This window comes from Onychomys torridus, chromosome 1 (genome assembly GCF_903995425.1).
Source record: "Onychomys torridus chromosome 1, mOncTor1.1, whole genome shotgun sequence".
NCBI classification, from domain to species: domain Eukaryota; kingdom Metazoa; phylum Chordata; class Mammalia; order Rodentia; family Cricetidae; genus Onychomys; species Onychomys torridus.
This window is the reverse complement of record NC_050443.1, coordinates 160,211,827-160,222,475: the sequence shown is the minus strand read 5'-3', so window position 1 is coordinate 160,222,475 and position 10,649 is coordinate 160,211,827. Positions and strand designations below refer to the sequence as shown.

Here is a 10,649-nt window from a genome sequence, read left to right as displayed (position 1 = left end):
CTTTGTCCTGGGCCTGCGTTGTCCTTTCCCTCTCTTCAAAGGAGAGGCCAGGCCTGGCCAGGTGTTGACAGCTTGGCTTAGGGCCTGCTTGGAACTCACTGGCCAGGCTGGTCGGGAAGCTTCTCATGTAGGGACTAGCTCTCAAGAACCATATACGAAGTTGGTCTTGCACCCCCTCCTACCTACTTCCCACACCCCTTCTCCCTGTCACTCTGAGGACCCCAGGCATGTCACCCACTCAATCAACACTATCCCCTTTCCCACATGGGTCCTGGCTTCCAGGAGTCCCTCCCCCCCCCCCATGATGGGATTCGGGGAGTGAACACCACTGGAACAGAAGCTTGGAGGCTTCAACAGTTACAACCGACTGTCTGTGATGGGCCCACTCGGTGCCAGGTGCTGGGGTAGGTGTCAGAGGAGGAAGTGAGGATACCAGAGGGTGGCACTTTGCTCCTGGGGTGCCAGAGAGGGAACACAAGTGTGAATAGCTCCAGCTACTGAGGAAAAACAATTCAGGAACTAAAGAATGAGGATTTCCTCGTGTTGGACAAGGGGTGGGGGGGTGGGGAGTGTTGGCTGGCTTTCAGGGAAGAGAGGAGAGTGGCCTTTCCTGGTGGAAATTTTTGATATCACACTGTATGAGGACCCCCTGAGAAAGCTCCCTCCTTGAATTACTGAATTTGTGCTTAAGATACCATAGCTGGGATGGAGACCATGCACTGTGATCAGAAGCATGATCCAGAGCCTGAAAAATCAGCCATTCAAGTGTGGCATTCTGGCCATAGTGCCCTATGCACTATGACAGTGGAGATACTGAAAACTTTTATCCAGGCAGAAAAAAAACAAAACAAAACAAAAACCTAAAGGCCCGGGCAGGTCACACACCTCTAATCTTGTGGTGACTTCAGTATCTTACGGGGACAAATCACTGCCGTGCTAGGCTTAGCCTCTGCTCCCAGGACCTGTCCCTTTCTACTTTCCCCCAAGGGGTGGGTGGGGAGAGTGTGGGGAGTTGTGGGGGGAGGCGACTGGGTAGCAGCTCCATTAGGATAGCATCTCTGCTACCTCCTTGTGCCCAGTTATCCTCACAGGGGGCCCTGACTCATGGGGCTCAGCCCACTATGAGCTCCAGCACTTGTGTGGAGTTCTGACGGAGGAGCGCTTGACCAAGCCGTCCTCTATTGGGAAAAATCATCATCCTCTTTGACTGAGGGCAAAGCTTACAGGGGGACACATATGGAGGAAGGGGACACCCACATTGCCAGTCAGGTCACCCAATCAACCCTGATGATCAATGGGATGACAGATGTCCCTGCCAGATCCCTCACTTCCGGAGCTCAGCACTTTAGAGCCCTAGCAGGCCACAGCTGTCCTTAGTTGGGGGAGGAGCTTTGCCTTTTCTGGGGTTGAAGGGAATTCTGTCCCTCACTGGATTTCCTATTCACACCCACACCCCCAACTATGTCAGAATAAGACAAATCCTTGTCCATGGGACTGGGAAGCCCAGGGTCCTATGCATGTGGTGGATGGACGTGTGCCATTTTTCTCCTGAACAGGCTGCACGTTCTCTTCACTCTGTGGCCTTTTGACGATAGGACCAAACCCTCCTTTCCATCTATTTCCACCTGTCAGATGTCGAGAAGGCCTGGTGTGCTTGGAGGAATGTTTGCTGGATTTCCAAGACTCCCTGACAGGCCTGCTCCCCCATTGGCACACCAGTACACAGGCTTGGGTAGAAAACACCCCTACCCCTTACAAAGTCCAGTCAGGACTCATCACCCCAGCTGGCTGGCTTCTGTTTCGGGGAGAAAAAGGGTGCTGCCATTTGGGGAGACTAACCTGGCCTGGGGCTTTTGTGTTCTCTCAAGGTTCTGCCCTCAAGGTCCCAGGCTGAGCAAGGGTAGGCAGCTTGGAGAGGCCACCTGGTACTAAAAGCATCACCAACAATTGACAAAGGAAGTTGTTGGGGCTTGGTGACCTCTTCAGCCATCCGGGAAGTCTGTGGTCCCAGGGAATGTGTGTGTGTGTGTGTGTGTGTGTGTGTGTGTGTGTGTGTGTGTGTATCCCTTTGCTCCTCTGGGCCAGCAGCTGCCGGTGCTGAAGTGACTGGTACAAATGTCCACATCCTGAGAGAGAGAGAGAGAGAGAGAGAGAGAGAGAGAGAGAGAGAGAGAGAGAGAGAGAGAGCAGAGCACACAGAGCAGGTCCAGCCTTCGACACCCCCCTCCCAAGCCCCTGGCGCCTGGGAGGTTGCACCTTTGAAACTGTATGCCAGCGGCTGGGCCTCTGCTGCAGCCGAGGAGTGGTGGGGAGGAAGCGGGCGGTGGTCCGTGCTGCGTGGGGGAGGGCGGGAAGGAGTCTGGCCCTGGATGTGTGCTTTTCGATTGATGGATGACTGCCGGGTGTGAGTGAGCGTGCGGGTGTGTGTGTGTGTGTGTGTGTGTGTGTGTGTGTGTGTGTGTGTGTGCGCGCGCGCGCACGCGAGGTGCACGAGCGCGGGGCCTGCCCATTTTCCTCCTCGCAGCAGTCAGTTGGGAGCTGGAGTGAGGGAGAGGGAGACACCGGCAGCTAGCTCCAGGAGAGGAGTCGTGCGCCCTCCGCTGAAGGCGCCTTTCCTGGGTCCGAGCACTGCCGGGTCGCTGGGAGCATCTCGGTGCTCCCCGGGGCTGCTAGGGCGCATCGCACGATCCCTCCCGGCTCTTCGGTGGCTCGGCGGGGAGAGCACCTGGGGGCGGCCCCAGACGGGGATGGTCAGCGGCTGCAGCCGTCTGGCACGCGAGCGGGACACTGTGAGGGCACCATGGCGCTGAGGCTCCAGCGCCGGTCCTCTTTGGGGTCGAGCCGACCGGAGCTGTGGTTGCTGCTGTGGGCAGCCGCGTGGCGCCTGGGGGCCACGGCGTGCCCCGCCCTCTGCACCTGCACCGGCACCACCGTGGACTGCCATGGCACTGGGTTACAGGCCATCCCCAAGAACATCCCACGGAACACCGAGCGCTTGTGAGTACAGCTCGACCCGTCCACTGGGACTCCTCCCAGCCCCAGGTTGCTCTCACACCCTGACGCATCCGAGGGCCGGGGATGGGGTGGGAGGCGCAAGACTGTTGGGCTCCGTCGCCAGTAGAGGAGTCGGTACCTTCCTAGGTCTTTCGGGAGCCAGAAGCTAGGAGCGCGGCTGTCTCCAGGTGCCAGATTCAAAGGGCCCTGGACCAGTTGTCAGCCCATCCTCACACCTGCCCCTTGCGCTCTGCACCGTGGTAGGCCCTCCCCACTGCACAGCACTTTATTCCGCCAGGATACCTGCGAATCTGTACCAGAGAGCCTTCCTGGCACCCAGGAGAAAAGCTTCCCACATATGCCAAGCACAGTGTCTCCTTTTGGACACTTGGGGTTTGGCTGGGTTCTGAGTGAGTAGGTGGATTTGGGTTCCAAGGACTAGCTGCTTGGTGTCATGGAGCAGAAGTTTCTGGGCTCCTAGTCTACCCATTGTTTGTCCCCAAAGCCTTGGTAATTCTTCCCTTAAAGGTGTCAGCAGCCTTGCCTCCTTCTGTCCTCATCCCCAGCTCAGGCAGACAGACAATGGGACCTGAGGGCCTTTGGTTCGGGGTTTTGGGCGTGTGACATTCAGTACCCTGTAAGGGTTAGATGTATCCTGGACTGGGAGCCCAGAAGTGATACTAGAGGCGAGAAGCTTGGAGTGGGGACACAAGGTTGAAGATATCGGCGGTGACAAGTCATAAAAACCATCATGCCTCTTCCCTTGTTCTCCTCTACTTCTGGATTCTTGAGGAAACTCCACCCTTTCTAGACCTGCTGAGCACGGTAGAGCTTGTGTTTACAGCCCTGGATGTGTTTTCTATTTTCCTGCCAAAGGCGGCCCGTGTGAAACCCCAGCATCTAAGGACACCGCAGTAGTGTGAGACCATGGGTCTGTGGGTCTTGTGAGTGGATTTCTAGTCACACACAGGGCCTTTGTACAGCTCTCAGAGGTGACCACACCAGGAGATTTTTATTGCTGCTTTGGAAAAGGTTGCTGGCTTCTCTGAAGTGGGTTTCTCCTTTCCCCCAACACTCCTGGGTGACTGAAGTGAGCTTCAAAAAAGGAATACATGTTTTGCTAACTTTTGAGCGTATTTTCATGAGTCCCAGCTGGTGAGAGGCAAACTCTGGGGAGAACTGTTGGCTACATGGAACTCTGAAGTACCAAGGCCAGCAATTAGTGAGCACACGCTTGCCCCAGACTCTGCTTGGCTGGGTTTGAGACACTCCTGTGACAGTTTCAGAGAATTGGCAATCTGCATGCAATCTAGGTGGGAACTGGTGTGTGTGTGTGTGTGTGTGTGTGTGTGTGTGTGTGTGTGTGTGTGTAGAAATTGAGAGTGGTACCAAACTGAGTTCCCTAGAGGCAGCCCCATGGACCCAGAGAGGAACTAATGACCAAAAAGTCTGGAGGACCTCTGAGGTCATCAGTCACCTGAGTGGCCTATTTTTTCTGGACACAATTCCTGTCCCCTGCTTTACATAGTGGTGTGTCTCTCCTGCAGATGTTACTCTGCCTGTGAGACACAGGCGCCATTCTCTTTTGCTTTGGAACCTTGATCCTCTGTGTTCTTGTTTTCCTACGACCTTGAATGTTTAGGATAGGGGTCTGTTTTGACTTTCATGAATTCTGTAGTCTTTCTCTTGTTTTTTTTTGAGACAGAGTTTCTCTGTGTAGCCTTGGCTATAGATTGTTCTATAGATCAGGTTGGCCTCGAACTCATAGAGATCCACCTGCTTCTGCCTCCTGAATGCTGACATTAAAGGGGTGTGCCAGCATTGCTCGGCTCTTTAGTCTTTTATAATCAGTGAGATAAAGTGAATCCTGGGGTAGAGCAGAGTTGGGGGCCGCTCTGGTTAGAAACCCAGTTCTGTGAATTATTGGCTGTGTGACTTTGGACAAGTTACCAGACTTCTCTGAGACTTAGTCACTATCTATCAGGAAATGGAGTTTGGGCTACATTGGGTTTCTGCTTCTTGGGACAACAGAAGGTGATGTTTGGAAGAAGCCAGAGTTCTGATACTTGCTAAGGGGCTACCATGGTAGCACAGGAAGAGATGTCTCCTGTTTATCAAGCCAGTGCCTACCCTGAATGCTGAGACCTAAACAGAGTGAGCCTGTCTCTGCCTTCAAAGGGCAGATGGTGTGAAGGACTGGACAGAGGATCTTTAGCTAGAAGATGTAGGTAGGGAGAGGCTGGGCTAGCCATATGATGGGGCTGTGAGAACACTGGACCCAGAAGCTCTTTTTTGGGGGTGGGGTGGGGTGGGGTGGGCGGGTGGGTGGGTGAAGGGGCTTTGCAGAAGATGAGATGTGTTAGGGTTGGTGGGTTTTTCCAGCCGAGTACAGGCAGCGCAGGCCGGAGTGACTGCCTGAACACAAAGCCTCCAGCTCTGAGTGGCTTGGCCTGGCGGCATGCCTTTCAGATTTTCCCTGGGGCTGAATCACAGTATCCAGAGGTGAGAGGGGGCTGGGGTTGCAAAGAGAGAGTTTGAGAAGGGCCAGGAAAGCCTTTTTTCCAGCTTCACATCTATCTTGGGGACGTCTGGGTAGGAATCCAGGGTGAGCATCCAGGGGAGCTAGAAAGATGCGCTGGTCAGAGACTGGCCAGCAGCTCCTCAGGCTGGGAAAGTTCTGTAGGCTATGTGTTTACAGTCTGCTGGGCATCTTCAGCGGTAGCCCAAGGGCCCCAGCAACTTTATGACCATATATTCTATAACTCTGGGTTCAGACCTGTTCTCCCAAGTGGGAAGAAATTGCCCTGGTGTGGAGACTTCTGGGAAGAGCTTATGGAAGGCTCAGGGCTGCCACAGAGGCCAAGGGCTGGGTGGACGGATGGGAAGGGATGCTAAATAATTCACTGTAATGGAACAATTACAGTGAGGAGTGAGAATTGGAGACCGGCTGCCAAGACCCTGCAACAGTCACATCTTTGTAGGGCCAGGCTCAGGGGGACTCAGCCACACTGGCCAAATGTTAACTTCCCCCCTTCCACTCAAGGATCTTGACTTTCAGGAGGATGTTTTTCTTCATTTAAACAGTGGTTTGCACTAAGAGTATCCAGGAGTATGACGAGCAGGATTAGTTTGTGTGGACACTGCTCTCTGCCTCACTGCCCTGGCGCCTGTATTTTGGGCTTGCCACTGAGTCTCTTGTGGGTGTAGAGAGAGAAATATGTCTGCTGAACCTTCCATCAGGTCATCCAAGGATGTGGGGGCAGGGCTCCTGGAAGGTCAGGATACTGATTGCCATCTGCCCCCGGGTCTACCATATTCTGCCACTTGTCAGGCTGGGAGACTTGCCAGTCTCGCCTGTGTCCCTGTGCCCTTTTGCTGGTTCATCTATCCTGCTCGAGGTCCATGACTAGCCTGGGCTCCTCCCCCTTAAGCTGCTGGATGGTCACATTCAGGGTTTGAGGAGTCTATTTAGAATCCATATGATGTTGGGATTGAGGCCAGGGGCTGAAAACCATATCTGTCATCAAGAACTGGCTGGGTGAGCCACTGTGGGGTCCTAGAGCAGAGAAGTGCTTTGATCAGGGGAGTTGGCCCTGGTGGGGGTGAGTCCCTGCTCTCACAGGCACTGGTATGGTAGCCAGCATGCTAAGCTCACTGCTGGACTCTGAGCAACTGGTACAGAGACTCAGTAGTGGTCCTTCACCTGCATGAGACCCTTTATATGTTGCCCACGTATAAAGGGGACAACAGCTTTGCAGGAAATATGCTGGGGTCTGGTGGCATTTGGCTGGTGTCCTACCTCCCCTTTGCCTGTGGGAATAATACCTGCTGCTCCATAAGACCTTCTCAAGGATTCACTCATGATGTGTTTACAAAATGCTTCACAATTCAAACATTGGGTGTTAATACTGTGAGAGGCCCATGCTAAAGGCTAGAACATTCAGGCGGGGTCATGAGGGACTTGCTGAGGCTTGGCCGTCCTTCAGGCTGCTCTCCTGGGCTCCTGACGCTCAGAGCATGTGCTTCTTGGGCATCTTTTCTTTTGCCCCCCTGCAGTTTGGATACGGGGAGAAGGGACTCCACAGGGTGGAGGGTCGTGATGGCGTGACTCTGGTATCGCCTGCCTGGCATTTTGTTAGCCTTGCTCTGCCTCTTGGCAGCTGGGGCATCCTGTGGGGTTGCATTCCCTCATTCAACAGATAGCTGCTGTCTACTGAGCTCTCTGCGTTCTGCTGAGTGGAAGGAGAAACCGCCTGTCCCCAAGTTCCTGTCCAGCAGGGGATCGAGAAGAATGGCTGATAGAGGAATAAAGACATAATTGCAAATTGAGATAAGTGCTCAGGAGGAGCGCACTCCTTCAAATCCCCGGTTTCTTGCCCATAAAGTGGGAGTAATGGTAGCACCTGCTTCAAAGGCTGGCCAGAGGATTGAACTGGATAATAGGCAGCGAGGTGCTGTGTGCCTCACAGAGCCTGGCATAAAGCAAGTGCCCAATAAATGGCATGATTATCATCGCTATTAATGTGACAGAGAGCTCCAGGGACATAAAAGGATTCTGAGACCACTCCATGCTGGATATACCTACCCTCTCTCACCAGTGGCTGGGAGTGCTGGATCACACCAGACTATGAGTATGCCTTCCTTCCTCAGTACTCCTTCTCAATGCTGTGCCTGGAGCTGGCCCATGCTGCCAGAGGCTGCAAGGCAAGGGCGTCCATGCTCTCTCGGGGCCTGTGTCGGGCAGTGGGGACAGGCAGCCCCCACGTTATCGGGAGCAGACGGGCAGGCGTTTGGCGGAGTTGCCGCCTCCAGTTCTGTGCCGGCATTAGCAGCTCGGCAGGGCTCTTGCTTAATGGGATTTTCTTCCCAAATGCTGTAATTATCGCCATACAAATACTTATTACCCAGAGCAGATGACGGCCGGGCCTTGGGCAGTAGCCAGGGAGCTGGGCTGCGCTGGGGGTGGAGAATTGGCTCCTGTTTTTGATGGAGCTTGCCACCCCCTCCTCTCTTTCTGGAACCCAGCCCGTGGCCAACAAACAGCTGTTGGGCACCTGCCGTGTGTGCATCGCATCAAGAGAGGTCTGGGTATGGGCTGGTTCCTCTGGGAGCTTGCAGCGGGGTGGGAGAGAAAGAATAAGTATGCAAGGACATCTGTAGGGACAGGGAGCACAGCAGCTTCCAGCACAGGCCAGCATCAGGGTGACAATGGCTTGCTTTGCGTCCTGGCTCCATCAGCTGCCACCTGGGAGACTTTGGGCAGCTCAGCAGAGACTCGATTTGCTGGGACCAGTGATGACATTTTACTTGTAGCGCTGTAAAGTTGAAATGAAATCATCCAGATAAAGGGCTGAGTCTGCTGTGCAGCCTGTAGACAGTGTCCCATCAGCGCAGAGAAGCGGGTGATTGATGGGAGGCACTTGGTGATGACAGTGACGGAGAGATGGGGGCAGGGCTGGAGCCAACTTAGGCTTTGGATCTGGTTATGGGGGGAAGGGTAAGCACATTTGGGGACACAGAGGTGAGTGCCATGGATTTGGGTGGGAGGAGGAGGAGCAGATCCACCTGAGAAGTAAGGAATTTTGTGGGTGAATCCTAGCAAAGCATCGGGTTAGCAGGATGAGAAAGAGGAGAAGCTGCCTCTGTGTGTGTGTGTGTGTGTGTGTGTGTGTGTGTGTGTGTGCGTGTGCGCGCGCGTGCTCCCGCGCGTGCATGTAATTGTGTGTAAAGCTTTTATTAAATTTTCCATAAGTCAATGATTTTAAAATAAATCAGCAGAGTTGTGCAAACACCACCCAAATGCAATTTTAGATTGTTTTCATCCCTCTCAAACAGCCCTTGTGCTCACGATAGTTTTTTCATTTTGTTAGAAAAATTTCAACAAAAGGGTTAGGAACTCCTGTGTCTCCTAGTTGTTCATGTTTTTCTATTTCCTTTCTTAAATATCTCACTCTCACACTTAAGACACATGTGCTCAAATACAGGTTTTGAGGCAGGATCTCACTTTGCAGCCCAGGCTGGCTTTGAACTTAGGACCCCACTACCTTCCCTCCAAGAAACAAGGTGGCAGACATGCACCACTATACCTGGTTTACGATCCCCCACCCATGGAAGAATAAGCTGAAGGGGGCTGGAGAGATGGCTCAGTGGTCGAGAGCATCGGCTGTTCTTGCAGGGTCACAGGTTCAATCCCCAGCACCCACATGGCAGTTTATAACTGTAACATCAGTTCCATGGGATCCGACACCCTCACACAGAAATACGTGCAAGCAAATCCCAATGCACATAAAACCAGAATAAATAAGTCATTAAAAGGATTAAAAAAAGAATAGACTGAAGGCTCTGAAAATTTTAAGTATTTGTATATTTTCTTTTCTTTCTTCCTTCCTTCCTTCCTTCCTTCCTTTCTTTCTTTCTTTCTTTCTTTCTTCCTTTTTGGTTTCAAGACAGGGATTCTCTGTGTAACAGTCCAGGCTGTCCTGGTCACTCTGTAGACCAGGTTGGCCTTGAACTCACAGAGATCCACCTGGCTTTGCCTCCTGAGTGCTGGGACTAAAAGCGTGTGCCGCCACCACCACCTGGATGTATATTTTCTAAGAGCAACAAATCTGCCAAAAATCAGAACATTCAACAATACAACACTGTTGTCTATTCTGTAACTTGTGTTCAGTTTCCTCAGATGTTTCAGTAATGTCTTATCAACACTTTCCCTAGGTTCAGACTCTGCCCTAAGACCCCAGATAGCATTTAGAGGTCATGGCTTTTTACTTTAATTGAGGTGTATCTCTGCTTTTGTTTTTGACTTTGACATGCTGAGGACCAGCTATCAGGCAGTATGTCTTTCAGTTGGCTTTATCCAATCACTCCTTAGGGTTACATCCCATTTTAACTAAAAATTCTAAACAAACTGTTCCCTTCTCTGTGTCCTGTGAGGAGACACAGTGTCAGTCTGTTCTGGCATTGGTGACTTTAGCTCTGATCGCTAGGTACACAGATGCCAAGGTTCATCTGTTTTCTTCTGTGGTAAGTGATTTCTGGGAGGCGTTGTGAAGCTGTGTGTATAACCTGTTCTTCAGAACTTTGTCTGGGGCCTCAGACCTAATGGATGATTCCTGGTGGCATCTTTTCTTCTCTGTTTGTTGGTAAGAAAGGATCTCCCCCTCCTCTTCATCTGTTTGTCTATTGGTAACAAACTTGTGTTATTATTTTATTTGTTGGAATCTAGATCTTACCACTATTATTTGATGGTGAGAGTATCTTAGAATAGGCTGGTGGACGCCTGTGCAAGCCCATCTGTGTCCTGGTGACAGGCTCCTTTGAGTGTCTGCCCCAGGGGTTTTGAGCTGAGAGGGCAAGTATGAATGGTGTTTTCAGGAGTCTGCTGCCTTGCTTTGGTGTGTAGAATAAGTGGAATGGTGTTGAAGGGCAGCAGCCGGCAGTGGGGAGAAAGTCCGTTATGTGAGTTCTGTGACTGAGTTTGTCGCTACTGCTCTAGTTTTACCCTTTTCCCTTGGTTTTTGCTATAGTTTTATTTTTTTAATTAAAAGTCTTTTTTTTTTTCCAAAATGGTTTTAGTTGATTCAATTCATGAAATAGTTGAATGAATTAGAAATTCAGACAGTTCCCACATACGCTTCAACCAGCTTCCCCTATGC

At 52.0% G+C, this 10,649-nt stretch overlaps 1 protein-coding gene across 1 annotated transcript in view; it reads left to right on the top strand.

Moving 5' to 3' along the window:
- The first annotated feature begins 2,344 nt into the window (after nucleotides 1-2,344).
- Nucleotides 2,345-10,649, top strand: part of Slit1 (slit guidance ligand 1) — a 148,855-nt gene continuing 140,550 nt past the window's right edge. The window contains exon 1 of the mRNA XM_036169354.1: nucleotides 2,345-2,997. Within this exon, the coding sequence (XP_036025247.1) occupies nucleotides 2,801-2,997 (197 nt within the window). The 5' untranslated portion in view covers nucleotides 2,345-2,800. The remainder of the gene's footprint in view (nucleotides 2,998-10,649) is intronic.